This window comes from Pseudoliparis swirei, chromosome 9 (assembly GCF_029220125.1).
Source record: "Pseudoliparis swirei isolate HS2019 ecotype Mariana Trench chromosome 9, NWPU_hadal_v1, whole genome shotgun sequence".
In the NCBI taxonomy this organism is placed as follows: domain Eukaryota; kingdom Metazoa; phylum Chordata; class Actinopteri; order Perciformes; family Liparidae; genus Pseudoliparis; species Pseudoliparis swirei.
The window spans coordinates 8,265,089-8,281,918 of NC_079396.1; the positions used below are offsets into that span (position 1 = coordinate 8,265,089).

Sequence of the window (16,830 nt, forward strand, 5' to 3'; positions counted from 1 at the left end):
CTGACTAATCTCTTAACCTGATGCATATAAACTTGTATCTCTCTCCTATCTGACTGCTGGTGAGACGCCACAGAATACTCACTCACTGGACCTCAGTAATCAAACACCCACAGGACACAGAAAGTTTGGATCAGAGTTCAATTCACGTAGATTTATTTGTAACCAACAGTTTCACAAATAAACCTGGTCTGGGTCCGGTATTAAAGACAACGACCTCCCTCCACATCTGTCTTTTCCAATCCTCGAACAAACACATTGACATACTATTTATTAGGGCTGTGAAACGATTACAATTTTTAATCAGGTTAATCACAGGTTTCTGTGGATTAATCATGATTAATCCCATATATACATTCAGGGTTTTTCCTGGGTCAAAATGGGTCTTCGGTGCTCCGAAAAATTGTTTTGGTGCGCTGCGAGCGCACCGTCTGTTCGTGGAGTGAGTGATCAGCAGCTGGCCGCTCGGTCCATTCGCGCACCTCACAGTTGCGTATTGATCAGACAAGAAGACACGCTTATCAACTCCAGTGTTTCCCCTCCTATTATAACGGGGAAATCTCCACCCGTCACCCTGTAATTTTCGTCTACCCCCCCCCGTCAACAATTCTCGGCTCGCGCGACAGAGCGATGCGCGCGCCGGCATCGAAGCTCTGCGGCGACCGCGATCGACATATTGAGCACCCCTGCATTAAAACATTAAAGAGCCGAGAGTTTTTTTCAGCGTGAGAAATACGATGTGTGGCGGGAGTGCGTGAGTTAAGACCGAAATGCGTGAGTCTCACGCTCAATGAGAGCCCTGCATTGCTCACCAGTGCGCGCGCCAGCATCGGAGCTCTGCCGCGCCGCGAGCCGAGAGAAAGGGGGTGGGGGGGGGTGCAAGTGACTTTTTTTCGTCCCGATGTGCACGCACACGCCGGCATCCGAGCTCTGCGGCGCGCGAGACGGAGATCGGAGTCGTGTTAACGCGACACTAGAGACAGAATGACATGCTGCTGGTTAGAGACGACCAACAACAGACGGATTGGAAGCTCATTCTGCGCATGCGTTAAATGCGTTAAAAATAAATAACTAGTTAAACCTGTAATTTAATTAACTGAGTTAACGCGTTATTTTTCACAGCACTACTATTTATACATCAGACTCAATGCAGGTGCCGCCTCCGTCCACTCCCTCATTACATATTAGTTCTCGTCACTCAGTGTGACCTCTGTCCCAGTCCAAGCCGGTTACTTTAAGGAATGTGGAGGTTTCTTGCTGACGTCTCCCCCTCGTTACTCCTCTTATCGTTATTGTGTCTGAGCCTCCTGGTCCTCGCTCTGCAGTCTCCTCTCTACCGGTTAAGATTGGAGCAGCCCAAGGCCGCTGGGTCTATCTCTGTCTGGCATTGTTGACCCTTGTCTGAGAGAGAGCTGTGTGTGCCCTCTTAATCATCTTTGTAGATGTATTTTAAGTCTAATATAACACAATGTAAAAGTTTAATACACCCTATGTATATATGTTGTGGAAACACCCAATTTGAAACATTTTACCCTCCACACAACACAGCAGGAGCATTAATGGCATCCTATAGTGAGTGAAATGAAAACCTTTTTCCTTTCATGTCATCAAATTTCACTTTCCCACTTCACCTGACAGTAAATCAGAAACACGGCCGTAGGTGTGTATTTGGTCGTCAGCGTAAAACAGCTATCTGTTGTCACAATAGTGCAATGCAGATTTTTATTATTACCATCTTGTAGTTTCCGGAGAACAAAAAGATTAATTCACCTGAATTCCTCAACCTCTGGCTCTAAATTCACCATCATGTAGAGTTAATGAGGCGGCGGTGGTTTTACCCTAGCACCACTGAATGTGGAGCTGCAGGCAGACTATTTCTTTTCTCACCATTAACAAAAATATATACAATATATCTGGAAATACTTGACACCTCAAATTAAAACCACAGTTATTAACCCAGACGAACAGGTAACGTCGAACACAGTTACTATAGTAACAGGGCCAGTGGCTGCAGTAGAAACAAAGGGAGGGCAGAAGAGTTTTCACTCCAGGAATGAAGCGGTGAGTGGAGGAAGACATCTGTCATGTCTCTTAAAATAAGGCGGAGAAATTTGAATCTGATATGTTCTATCCATGTGTTCGTTAAAAACATCTGATATTCATTATGGCACCAATGCACAAATGACCAATGTTCCTAATTGCCCATAATTCTTCCTCTGCAGCATAAATGACTGTTCAGAAGAGAAGGGAATTCATTTGAAAGAACACTTTTAATATTGAATGTTTGGGATGGCATTATGTTCCAACATGTTCTCCATGCTGCCTCCTTCTCTTTCTATAATCCTATCATCTGCTGCATCTTTAAAACTCTTCACGTCTCTGTCCTTTTGTCAACCTCCATTGTTTCCCCCCCTTTTCTTTTCAACAGATAAATTCAGACCGTATGAACTCTTGTGGAACTTAAGATTCCACCGTCACATTTGCCATGAATAAATATTGTAATTAGTAATGTATTTCAGTTTCTGATTGTCTCTAAACACGACCAATGGAAACTGGACTGCACATGTTTAGTGGTCTTTTTAAGACCTCAGAAGCAAGGTGTTTTCCTTGTTTGTCTGAAGGTTTTCTTGTGTATTCTTCATCCCCAGAGCATTCTGGGAGGCTACTGTTCCTTATTGTGTCTGGTGTAGTCAGACTGCAGGGAAACATATTTAGCACTCTCCCTCTCTCTCGCTCTCTCTCTCTCTCTTTTGCTCTCTCTCTCTTGATCTTTGATATGTCTGCAAGGCTGTGTAGTCTAGACTATATAAATATATCTTTATACATTTATATATATATATATGTACACTACCGTTCAAAAGTTTGGGGTCACTTAGAAATGTCTTTATTTTTCAATGAAAAGCACTGTTTTTTCAATAAAGATAACATTAATCAAAAATACACACTATACATTGTTAATGTGGTAAATGACTATTCTAGGTGGAAATGTCTGGTTTCTAATGAAATATCTCCATTGGTGTATAGAGGCCCATTTCCATCAACGATCACTCCAGTGTTCTAATGGTACATTGTGTTTGCTAATCGCCTTAGAAGACTAATATCTGATTAGAAAACCCTTGTGCAATTATGTTAGCACAGCTGAAAACAGTTATGCTGGTGATATAAGCTATACAACTGGCCTTCCTTTGAGCTTGAAGTTTGAAGAACAAAATTAATACTTCAAATATTAATCATTATTTCTAACCTTGTCAATGTCTTGACTATATTTTCTATTCAATTTTCAATTCATTTGATAAATAAAAGTGAGTTTTCATGGAAGACACAAAATTCTCTGGATGACCCCAAACTTTTGAACGGTAGTGTATATATATATATTTATATATTTTTATAGTCTAGACTACACGGCCTTGCAGACATTTAACAGGTTTCCATCCAGAGACACAAACAATTATATGTAAATCAAGGAAAACATAACTATAATTGAAGTCTAGACTTGTTTGGATGCTATTTTTAAGTCCCGTTCATACTTTTTGACCATGTTGTCATAGTCCTGGTCACAGCAGCCCGTCAAAAGGCTTGACAAGGAGGCGTACATCCAATGTTTTGTTTCCTCGACCAGAATTAGTAACGCACTTAAGTTCTGTCTTTCTCCTGTTTCACTGCCTCTGTTCATGCTGGATGCTCCAGGTAACATGGCCAACCGTAGCTGACATAAAAGAATAATTAAAATGATCCCAACTGAAACAAATACCTGAAGACCTCATTATTTCCTCTTGTAGATGGATTAAAAACAGAACATTTTCTACAGCAATGCGTAGCCTATAGTTTCATCCTCTAAACTACACTCCTGTTTATTGGCTCCAAATCAGTTGATGGAAATGGGCACACATGTCATATCTTCAAATCATCCATCTCTCTTTCCTTTTCCTGATCCAGGATGTTGACACGTTTTTCTATCCAGTATCTTATTGTTTTCTTTCGTTGTTTCTAATAAATACGCCCATGTGTTTACTTTCTTCTCAGAAATTGTCAAAAGAAGCGGACTCTGCAAAGCCAAACTCAGTTTATTTCCTTTTTTATTTCACTGATTGTGCCTCCTTCTACTGCTTGCAGAACATTGTGCGGGGCTGCAGTGTGCTGTTGGGTCCCGGTACATCTGGGCTCTGGCGGGCCCTCGCTCAGAGTCAGAACCACATCCCGGGTGGCGGTCCGGCCGAGCTGACGGAGCTGCTGGAGCAGTACGCCCAGATTCTGGCCCGGAACATGAAGCTCACCTACCTCAACCCTGTGGCACTGGTTGCTCCAAACATAGGTGAGTTAAGAAGGATTACAGACACACGCGCACACACACTCGGGCACAACACAAAAGCTAATCCTTTCTCAGGCCCAATACAAGAGACTAAGGCAGTATTCAAATCAAAATCTTTACAGATGACTTACAGCAGTGTTCTCATAATGTAAATCGCTGCTGTGAAATCAGCTTTAGAATGACTCGGTGTAAAAAAGGAGATGAACAGCACGAATGCAAATGATGATGGCAGCAGGACAGAGAGATGAATTTCACACTCCCACACACACACACACACACACACACAAACACACACCCATACACATACACACACCATTTAAAGCTTATTGCACACACACATACACACACCATTTAAAGCTTATAGCACACACACACACACAAACCCCGAAGCACTGTAGCACTTTCCGGCACACATCATTTAGATTTACAGAGGAAACATGCACATGATCATACACATTGAGTAACAGACATTAACACACACACACACACCCACACACACACAGGTTTGGCCATGTGCCCTGTGTCATTTAGTTTCTGGCACCCTTGTGCATCTTTCTCTTTTCCACATTTTTCTGTCACTTTTGCAGTGTTAAAAATACCATTAGAATAAATCTGTGCCGCATACAACAACCCGGTGTTGAAATAGCAACAGCAACAGCTCTGGCAGGGATGAAGCCAGACAATGAATTTCACACTCAGGTATTGCTCTCAGCTACACACTCAGATTGGATTCCTATAAATCACCACCTATCCAAAACTCATGAAACTCATCAAAGTTACCAGCTAATGAATCTTGCCTCACCAGCTTCTTCCTGATTAGTTTGGTAAGTCGTTTGGTTAATCCCAGACCTGAAGAAAATATTAGAAAGGTTTGCCTCCCTTGGCCAGTCTGAATTTCCTGCTGTATGTAACTCTCATCTCTCATCTCTCTTCACTATTTATGCTTCCCCTTTGGATTACAACCAAAACTCTGTTAGAAAAACTAGAACTGACAGCATGATGCATATTCCCAGACGGCGATCATAGATTTAACGGCATTGAAAGCAGAAGGAATAAGAAATACAGCCGACGTTCACACTCCTACACACACAAACACAGACAGTTGATGCTCTCAGCCAAATGGGATGGAATGGATAGCGTTTACAAAGATATGGATTGACCTGACACACCCATCTGTTTTCTTGTTGTTTGTGATCATTAATATGCCAAATCTGCAATTTTATTTTGATAATAAACCATTTGTTTCACCATCAAAAATATTTAATCTGAAAAACAGACACTCTATCGTCTCACACACACACACACACACACACAACACCTATACACACACATATATACACACACACCGATATAACACACGTCTCTTATATTGAGTAGCGTCTCTTCTCCTTCTCTCTCAGTATTGAGTGCTATTCCATATCTGATTGGTTGGTCAAGTGTTCCCACATTATTGAATGCTCCACATTGACTATGTACTTCCTGTTTCCCACCTGATTTCCCATAATACAACAGTTCCTCTGGTCCTGTGTGTGTGTGTGTGTGTGTGTGTGTGTGTGTGTGTGTGTGTGTGTGTGTGTGTGTGTGTGTGTGTGTGTGTGTGTGTGTGTGTGTGTGTGTGTGTGTGTGTGTGTGTGTGTGTGTGTGCGTGCGCGTTTATGGACCCTGTATTAGGTTTACACATTCCCAAGTCCACAGAGATTCAATTGGTGTATTGAAACGGTTGAAGCGGTTCCGTTTTAAGGTTTTCAGAGAAATTACCTAATTTGAGTAAAGCTAGCAAATCTACTTTTACATATTTTTCATGGTTTCCAGCTGTCAGAAAGCTGAAAGGACACATTTTTGCTTTTGTCGGTTTGGACCAATTCAAACATGACGAGTATTGAATGGTTAATGTCCAACTTTTGTATCAACTGTTGATTTAGAGAGGTTTCAAATGTGCGTTAGAGCTGCAGATTTAGCAACAATACACTTGTAACACTTTAATTTTGAGACATACAGGTCAGCATAAAACAGGATAAAGGATGTTGCTCTTCCAGTGGACATAGGCCTATAATCACCCTTTCACAGTTCCTCACAATGTCAGATGGTGGGAGTCATGAATGCGTGATGTAAAAGTAACTTTCAACTTGCTAACCTGTATTTAGCAAATAAGCTCAATATGAGAAATAACTCAGCAGTGCTGACTGTTTTGTTGGAAGAGCCTGCACTTTATTCAATAAAGGTCTTTGTCATCTTCCGCAGGCATTTAGGGAATCATTGATTGGAGGTTTATGCACACTGCACATTAACAAACACTTGCCACCCGATTGTTTCCAAATGTGTGTGTTTATTGCTCCTGTTTGTTTTGTCAGTCATGAACCTAGACCGTCTGGAGAATCAGACCCATGTACGCCGGCGTTTCCCACGTTACCACACCTCCCTGTTCCGAGGCCAAGCTTTGTGGGATCCTAACACTCATGTGATACTGCCCCCTGCTGCCCTGGTGCCACAACGACAGCAACAACTACACAACTGGAAAGAGAAGGAGCGCACCGAGAAAGAGCGTAAGAACAGACGCACACCTGTAATTAAAAGCTTGATTGTGTAAGTGGGCAAAACTAAGAGAAAATACTCACCAGACTTCTCCATTTCAGTCTTGGCCCCTCAGAACGCTGCTCTGGCCCCCATCAGTATCTCAGCCAATCAGACAGGAGAATACACTGCAGCCCGACGCACTGTTTCAATGCCAGAGCCGCCCATCACCATCGTTATCTTGCTGATCTATCGAAGTCTGGGCGGCGCCCTCCCTCCCAAGTACCACACAGACCGACGAGGAGTGAGGTGGGAATCAATCACACTCGGAAAAATACAAATCAGATTACAGGAGAAAGCAAGGAGACATTTCCCGTGTGTCCTTTATTCAGCAGCAAGCAGCAAACCAGAATTACTTTTATATAGCAGGAGGATGACAGAAACACAGTCTGCACAGCTATATGTATCTTTAACTTGCCAGAAATTTATACCAAAAAAATACATCTCCAAATGATGGAAAAAAGGTGATATCTGCAAATTGTCTGACCATACACAAAGATATTTGATTTTCAATGTAACAGAATGACACAGGCAAAAAAGGAGCAACTCCTTGGATCTGAGAAGCTGTTCCCAGTATACTCCTCTAGTGAGTTTATAGTTCACTCCAACTTTCAGTTGATGTCAATAAACAGTCATTTAAGTCTAGCATATCGTCTGCGCTCCCCTTGAATTTGCCTTTATTTTTACTGTCATTACCAGGACATCAAACTTTGCTTTCGGTTTGATTAAGTATATGTACAGTAACTGCTCTCTCTCTCTCTCTCTCTCTCTCTCTCTCTCTCTCTCTCTCTCTCTCTCTCTCTCAGGCTTCCCAGACACCCGGTAATGAACTCCCCAGTAGTCAGTATCTCTGTCTACAACAACCAGACGTTTGTGGGTGGGCACTTGGACCAGCCCATCCTGCTTGAGTTCAAGCTGCTGGAGACAGCCAATCGCAGCAAGCCACTGTGTGTGCAGTGGAACCACAGCAATCAGTGAGTCCTGATTACGCTTACTCTGGTTCATATATTCCTACACACACACACACACACACACACACACACAGAAACACGACAACTGAATACAATGATGTTACACTATACATATATTGATAATATGATATATTCTTCATCTTTATACAATGTGTTGTGGAATTACAGTATTTTTTTACCTAAAAATATAATCTTAATTGGTTGAGTTTGGGTTTTGCTTTTCAGTATGAAATATATTCAATATCTGCCTTTAAACTTTCTTGCACCAGACTTATGGCAGCCACTAGGAAAAGCAGAGGTGTAACCAATAACAACAAAGATGGTTCATTTGCATGGCGTTTGCCGTGTCAGACAGCCGGCATGCACAATATTTATTATAAGTACGGAAGTAGCGCTGTGAAACACAATCTGCTGTCAATCCAAACCTATACATATTTTAATTCACATAGGGGTTCCATTGACCACATCAGGGCCTGCACCTAAATCACAAAACAAAATGAAATTGCAATATAGCATGTTACCTTGTTACTCAGTGCCACATACACCAGTAACACACACGTATCTGCTCACCGACAGGAGAGAGCATGAAGTCCTTGCCTCACACACAAGCAGCAACATTTTTGTTCTTGTATTGTTACTCGTCCTGTTAATGATGATACATCATAAACTTGCATAAAACATATTGTTTTGGCACAGAGGATACAGATAGTGTGATCATGTATTTGTGTCTGCCCTTTTGTTAAAATTGACCTTTTACTAATAACCATCTGTCTCTCCCTGCAGGTATGAGATAGGAGGCTGTTGGACTGTTAGGGACTGCATGGTGGTGTACAGGAACACCTCCCATGTCCGCTGTCAGTGCCAGAGACTGGGCACCTTCGGGGTGCTGATGGACAGTTCCCATAGAGAGGTTAGCTGTCACTATTCACTTATACTGTATGTGCGCTACATATCTTCTATTTAACTCACGTGCCTCGCTATCATAATGAGGCATGTCGTGGATTAATTGTACATTTCCTATCAGTGATCATGCAGTGTGTGACAACGCACATCTGGTTTATCCAGTGTCTCTCAGAGTTCTTCTTTTGAACCGCCGTTAATTGCTTGCATTGTAGTCGGTGTAACAGTTTGAAATCCCAGCGAGTTAATCCTGCCTGACATTCTGAGGGCTAAAGGAAGTCTTGTTACAGCTGTAGACGGTTTAATGAAAGCCCCCTGCTCGTCCCAGCATACTAAGTGATGGTGCCTTTGAGATGGGGATCTTGTGGAATCAGAAACCTCTTGCCTTGTGCTGAATTTAAAGAATGGTTTACATTGAATATTGCACTTCAATGAGATGTGTATTAATCATCATAAATCCAGAACAATGGGGGGGGGGGGGGTACTGGTGATGTGCTCAATTTGCCAAAATGCAATTCTGAGGGTGTTTTTGTGTTTAGTTGGAGCAAATGCTCTCTGTGCATGCAAAGGCAGCTATCAGAATGTATTTCATGCTTTTGAGATAAATAGGGCGGCAAGTTTTTTTCCGGCGGTTGTTGGAGTCGTTTGCTTGTTTTTATTATGTCTTTCAAATGCCTCGACAATTGCTCATAATAAAGACATTAATTACTTTAAATAGTTTAAACACAGAGATACTTTGCCTCTCTCAATCCTTTTAAAACCTTTAATACTCAGCATTACAAAGCAGCCAGTGTTGTGTGCAGTTAAACAGCGTTGCATATCATAATTAACAATAATTTATTAACTAACCCTATTGATTTTTTTATGAATCTTAAACAACTGGAGGGCTGGTGCAGAGACTTCATTTTAATTACTCGCTTTCCAAATATTTGAATATTTCTGCCATAAATATTGTCAGCTCACACTCAGTGAGGCCAGACAGATAAAGGCATTTACCCAGACTCAAGTAGCAGCATTTCACCCAATTAAAATGATTCATTTTCAGCTTTGCCTTATTTCCCCTTTTTAATCTTTGTTCTCAATCTTACTTTTCTCTTACCTATGTCTTCCTCGCCGTCACATTTTACACTTTTTATCTCTCTTACTACTCCCCTTCTTTCCTCTGCCCATCCTTTCCATCTACTCTTACCAAAATAATATACATTTTATAATTCCCTCTCTCCCTTCGATTTGAGCAGCAGTTGGAGGGGGATCTGGAGACGCTGGCCATGGTCACATATTCCTCCCTGTGCCTCTCCATGCTGGCCCTCCTCCTCACTGTCCTGGTGCTCTCCTGCCTCCGAGGCCTTAAGTCCAACATCAGGAGCATCCATTCCAACACAGCGGCAGCCATGTTTTTGTCGGAGCTGGTGTTTCTGCTCGGGGTCAATCAGACGGAGCAACAGGTAGCTACTGGTGGGGGGTTGTGTGTGCTTGTTTTTCTGCTTTCTAGCCTTCTTCTTTTTCAATGCTGTCCCTCCCGTTCCCAACTTAGGTCACATAAGTTTGCTCTTGGCCTCACAACTGTCTCATTTTCTTTACCCACGTATTGCAGATTTAAAGGCTGAGCAATATGGAGATAATCAAATATCCCAATATCTTTCACCAATTCAATTCAATTCAGTTTATTTTTTATAGCCCATTCTCACAAATTACAAATTTGCCTCGAGTGCTTTACAATCTGTACACATAGACATCCCTGTCCCAGAACCTCACATCGGATCAAGAAAAACTCCCAAATAACCCTTCACGGGGAAAAAAGGGAAGAAACCTTCAGGAGAGCGACAGAGGAGGATCCCTCTCCAGGATGGACAGGTGTAATAGATGTAATGTGTACAGAAGGACAGATTAGAGTTAAAACACATTCAATGAATATGACAGAGTGTATGAATAGTTGGTATGGACCACGATCCAGACCTCCATGATCCATCAGGCAGATAGAGGTAGAGAGGAGTGGGCGGAGCATCAACAGGGCCATGGCATCAGACCCAGCCAGGTCCAATGGACCCTATGAAACGTGAAGTCACAAGGAGAGAAAGCAGAGTTAATAATGTGCGATGGAGAGATGAAAATGCATCCATAAGTAGAAAAAGAAGAGGATACAGGTGCTCAGTGCATCCTAAAACGTCCCCCAGCAGCTATAAGCCTATACGCAGCATATCTAGGAGCTGGACCAGGGAAAACCTGATTCAGCCCTAAATATAAGCGCTATCGAAGAGGAAAGTCTTAAGTCGACTCTTAAATGAGGTGACTGTGTCTGCCTCCCGGACTGATGGTGGAAGCTGGTTCCATAAAAGAGGAGCTTGATAACTAAAGGCTCTGGCTCCCATTCTACTTTTTAAGACTCTAGGAACCACAAGTAGTCCCTCATCTAGTGAGCGCAGCTCTCTAATGGGGCAATATGGTACTACAAGCTCCTTAAGATATGATGGAGCATCACCAATCAAGTCTTTGTAGGTGAGGAGAAGAATTGTAAATGTGATTCTTGATTTTACGGGGAGCCATTGCAGAGCAGCTAATGCAGGAGTGATGTGATCGCATCGTTCCATTCTGCTAACTCTGTGCCTCTCAACGTCATATGTGTTATTTTGTTGTAAGTCCTCTTACTACTCTGCGCAGTACTTCCTACCTTTCTCCTCAACCCTCTTTCTCTTGTTTTCTCCCTCTCTCTTTCTTTTTTGCTACATCACAAGTGTGTGTGTGTGTGTGTGTGTGTGCGTGTCTGTGTGTGTGTGTAAAAGGCTTACAAAGAAAATATGTGCTCACTCAGCATGAAATCCAATTAATTAAGCCGTATCCCCCACAAAGTCGACTGTACGGCTCTTAGCGGTGGGACTGGTGAACAATATGTTCTGTTATTCATGTACATCATGCTTGGGAGAGCATGTTAGTGCTCGCAGCGGTTGTGTGTGTTTGTGTGCACATTTGTTTTGACATGCTTTAGTGTGTGTGTGTGTGTTTTTGTGTCGTTTGGAATATGTACTGAGCTTCTTTTATCCTCATCTGGGAAGGACGAGTTTGCTTTCCTTAACTTAACGATGTAGAGCGCTCAGCTGTAAAATCATTAATACCTATACGCTCATAATAAGGTGTCTGTCTGTATGTATGGCATAACCATTTGTATACTCCTGTGTAAATTAGATACTTCACAAATTAACATGTTTTTGAGAAAGACTTTACCTTATCTAACAAGGGGGACAGCAAACGCAGTTGATAAATGCATTGTACAGGACCAGTGGCAGACATTAAGGCCCATAATGATTCATACATAAACATCTTAGTCTCAATCAACTGCATTTAAGGTGTGCATATCCTTCATAACCTCACTGATTATTACGTCATTGGTTGTAATAACCGAGGATAGATCATGGCAATGTACGAGTTATGGAAACTTAGTGTGATGAGAGTCAAACATTCATCTACATTTAATTGATTAATATTGTTGGTTTTATCTGGTGCACGGCTTCTCCATAGATTTTTATTTACGTGGCCGTTCAGTCCCACATGTAGTTTTTCCTGATCTGATGTAACGTCCAGGGACAGGAATGTCGTATGTGTACAAATTGTAAAGCCCACTGAGGCAAATTCGTAATTTATGATATTGGGCTATACAAAATAAACTGAATTTAATTGAAGTTAATTGAAATTGAAATCCGAATGTAAAGTCACGTCCAACTCACTGAAATATTGTCGTACCGCAGTTTTCTCTGCATTTGTTTCAACATTGCAATAGATACAATTTATAAAAAGATAAACAATGAACACTTTTGTATTGTCAGACAGTATATCTCTCAGCCTTATTGTGTCAGTTTCCATTGTTTACTTGTGAAAAACAGCACGATGACGTGCACTTTAAGATGTGTTCAATTGGGAGACACTTGAGTTCAATTGGCATTCTCCTCATCTTGTTAAACAAACAAAACAGACCGAATCCCCCAGAGTTCAAATAAACCACTTTAGACGAGCTTGAATGCGGCCTGAGGGTAATTTCTCAGAAAAGTATTCATGGAGAAGTTACTGCCAAAACAAACAGCAGCACTTGACTGACAAAAGGGATTTGAACGTTTATCTCCGGCCCCGACAAAACATGCTCAAATTCATTCCTGAAAATATGCATCTAAACCATTGGTCAGATACTTATGTTGTAGCATCTCTAAAAAAAACGGATTTGACATCCTCTCTTGCGCCTCGACGCTGTTTCAAAAGATGAAAATCAATCAATCAGTAACGTACCAAATGTATGGTATATTTATAATTCATATTACTTACACAGAAATGTTGTTGCAGACCAGTTAAATGATCTGAATGCATTGCTGTTTTTACTGTTGGTGCTTTCCTTCGTAAACATAATCATCGTATACGCACTCCTGGGTGTTATTATTTCAACTCATGAATTCATAAAGACATTAATCTATATTTATATAGATTAATGTAACATATGTAACATACTGATATTAACTAACTGTTCATTAGTCGCATTAGCAATTAAATGATGAGTGTCAATTACTTCATCGCTTGCACCTGCTGTGTTTTATCAGAAGTGTTGGTTACCAAGATGTCCGCTCTGCACCTGTCAATCAATGCAAATGTTGATATTTTGTAATGGCTCGCCATCTTTTTCTTCCTCACCTCTCCTTTCCTTTTCTCTTTCTCCAACTATCTCCATCTAACCTCTCCTGTTTCCCTTGCTTTAATTTGTCTCTCTCTCCTCCTCCAGTTCCTGTGTACAGTCGTGGCCATTCTCCTGCATTACTTCTTCATGTCCACCTTTGCCTGGATGTTCATGGAAGGCCTTCATATCTACCGCATGCAGACTGAGCAACGCAACATCAACTACGGTGCGATGAGGTTCTACTACGCCATTGGCTGGGGCGTCCCCGCCATCATTACAGGTAAAACACGCACACACACACACGTAGGATCTGAAATTTGTCGGGAAGCATCCACATCCTCGTTTATCCACCGCAACACACTGTCATGCATATGTGCACAGACAGACACACACATACACACACAAACACACACAGATTCACAATAAGTCTCTGTAGATAAGGTTAATGTGACATTTTAATATAGAGATAGCAGAACACACTAACACCCCCCCCCCCCCCACACACACACACACACATACATACATGCATACACACTCAGAGGCAAGCAATTTCTTTCCCGACACATATGGTAAGTAAGTCATTTCTGTCTGCTGTCTCCTGCCTCACCTGGATACATGCTGTCAACTCCCCTCTATCTGTTGCTCGTTCTGTCACACACACACACACAAACACACACACCACACACACACACACCGACCGCTGTTTCACCTTGCCTCAAGAATGGATCTGTCTCCCACCACACACAAATACACACACACACACACACACACGTTGGCTCATGTCTTTTTCCTCCAGCTCAGAGGTGCATTTAAATCTGTCTGTCCCTTTTTATTCATGCTCTTCATGTCTCTCTTACTTTTGCAATTCAATTTAAAAATATGCCATTCCCATAAATGTGAAAACCTTGACAGTTGTCCAAACAAGGAATTAAGACTTCACAGTTCACGTCAGAAATCTCCCAGCGACCAAATATAGCAACATCACAGAGGTCTGAAGGCACTATCGTACATTGACAACCACTGTTTCCGGTCTGCAGATTTTCTTCAACATTATGTTTTGTGGCCTAAAATTATTATTTTGAAAAATAGCTACGGATTAAAAGGCCTTTCCTGCCAAAGCCATTCAGTCACATCCTGTACTGCCTCTCTCTTCCTGTCTGATCTGACTGGCTGGTGTTTTCGATGCAGGCCTGGCGGTGGGCCTGGACCCAGAGGGATACGGGAACCCGGACTTTTGTTGGATCTCCATCTATGACAAACTGATATGGAGCTTTGCTGGTCCTATAGCCATCGTCATTCTGGTATCAGTCCCTTGTCTATTATTCTGATATGCGTACACAAACTTATAGTGAACCCTAACCTTTCATTTACTTTTTTCACTTCTTCTGTACGAATTCTGTTTTTTTCTTTACTCACTTCTTTGTGTATATTCTTATACTGTCTGAGCAAAAGGAACCAGAATAGAATAAAAGAGCATTTCATAGACTCAAATGACTATTTTGTCCACTTTCCATTTGATTCTCCTCATCACTGATATTGCTAACGGCAGTATTGGATGAGCTGGAACGCCTTAATAAAGTTGCCTTACCGTTCGTATTGATTTCCCTTTATCCAGATGAACGGAGGGATTTTCATGATTGTAGCCAAGATGTCCTGCAACCCCTCTCAGAAGGAGACTAAGAAGCTCCCTGTCATGTGAGTACCCGCTCACTCTGGTTAAATGGCGTTTAGCACTTTCTAAAAGGGACTTTGTTGGCCGTTTTTGATCATGGTATGCAAATGTGTATAAAGATAGTACCTTATGAAAATTAGGAAATGTATGTAAATAATTCTTTTTTTCAAAAAGCATTTCCTGAAACCAGCTTTAGCATGACAAATACAAATGTAAGCACTATACAACATAAATTACAAATATTTGCAAACAAGTTTTCAAACTTGTATTTTGTATTTGTTTTTTTTATTACAAAACAGTTGTGGATGTAGTTTTGGAAATGGTTTGTCACTGGTGAACTAACAGGGAGCAGAGGAGAATACATCTGTCTCACTCAGTAAATGCTGATCTAATCAACAATGATCTTATTGATCAGATCACATGCGCATAAACGGCAGAAGGAAATCACTCTCAGTTCAACATCTGTGTCAGCATTCATCCTACGGGTTCTTTACCACGCCTTTTTGCTAATGGTTCTTGCTACTTTAGTTTTTTCTGTCTCGAAATTTCTCCATTATCCTAGTCATCAATAATGAACTAATTACTTAACTAGCCATCAGGGAAATGAAACAAAGTAATTTATAAGTAGTTATTATAAACATGTGCTGGTGCCACTAAAAGCTGAACAATGTCATTCTATTGTGCATCCAAGTTGTAAAGATGCAACATGTTGATGTCGTTTGTCTCGTCCTGAATCCGACCTTCTGACCTCTGGGTTTCTCTCTCCAGTGCGACTATTCGCAATGCCTTCCTGCTGTTGCTGGTAGCAACCTCGTGCTGGCTGTGTGGTCTGATGTCAGTGAACAACAGCATCCTGGCGTTCTACTACATATTTGATGTCCTCTGCCTCGTGCAGGTATGAACAAAGTGTATGCCTGAATATAGAAACGTTGGTGTACTCTGGCGTGGATTCCCCTTTCATCCGGTTCCTTACAGCTTTTACATTTACGCATATGGTACGTCAAAATGACTGGCCAAATAATAGTTGCTGGGATGAAAAGAAGAACACGGTGGTGCTTTCCCAAAGTACGAGACATCGTGAAAAGTCAGCGCGGATCTTGCAGATCAGCGCCTTAAACTTAAAGGGGACATATTATGAAAATGCCACTTTTTTAGTGGTTATATAAGTTAATTTGGGTATCTGGCATGTCTCCCAACACAAAAACGCTGGGGGAAAAAACCTCACGCGGCTTGTTGTGGTTCCTCTATATCAGAAACGATATGCTTGAGTGCGTCAAATGGGATCACCACCAACGTCTACGTAGATTTTGAAGCACGCCCATGTAGGGAGTCTGGCTACATGGCCTTGGACCGCCCCCGAGCCAGTGTTGCCAGGTCCGCGGTTTTCCCGCGGAATTGGGCTACTTTTGAAATGTTGCCGCGGGTTGAATTTTTTGTCCGCTGGTTCGGGTAGACCTATTTTGCATGCAAATTACATGAATATCTTTAAATTAAAAAGCCATATTTTAAATGAAATAATTTATTCATACCCAAATCCTACCGTAAACTGCTGTTAATGCTGGCATACAAAACATTTGGTGTTACTTTGTAGATATTACAATACATTTGGCAATGATAGCAATGCTGTTGGACTTTAAAAGCAGTGTATATGGTTTAGCACGCGCATATTTTGAGTTCTGATATTGGGCTGGTTTTTGGGCTGATTTTATTTGGCCATTGGGCTGGTTTTGGGCTGGTTTTGTCACACAAACCTGGCAAC

At 41.6% G+C, this 16,830-nt stretch overlaps 1 protein-coding gene across 1 annotated transcript in view; it reads left to right on the forward strand.

Moving 5' to 3' along the window:
* celsr3 (cadherin, EGF LAG seven-pass G-type receptor 3) overlaps positions 1-16,830 on the forward strand; it is a 105,029-nt gene that overhangs the window by 75,947 nt on the left and 12,252 nt on the right. Inside the window, exons 21-30 of the mRNA XM_056422351.1 lie at positions 4,111-4,309; positions 6,658-6,849; positions 6,940-7,126; positions 7,684-7,851; positions 8,632-8,758; positions 9,987-10,193; positions 13,505-13,679; positions 14,588-14,700; positions 15,015-15,094; positions 15,840-15,966. Coding sequence (XP_056278326.1) covers positions 4,111-4,309; positions 6,658-6,849; positions 6,940-7,126; positions 7,684-7,851; positions 8,632-8,758; positions 9,987-10,193; positions 13,505-13,679; positions 14,588-14,700; positions 15,015-15,094; positions 15,840-15,966 — 1,575 coding nt within the window. The remainder of the gene's footprint in view (positions 1-4,110; positions 4,310-6,657; positions 6,850-6,939; positions 7,127-7,683; positions 7,852-8,631; positions 8,759-9,986; positions 10,194-13,504; positions 13,680-14,587; positions 14,701-15,014; positions 15,095-15,839; positions 15,967-16,830) is intronic.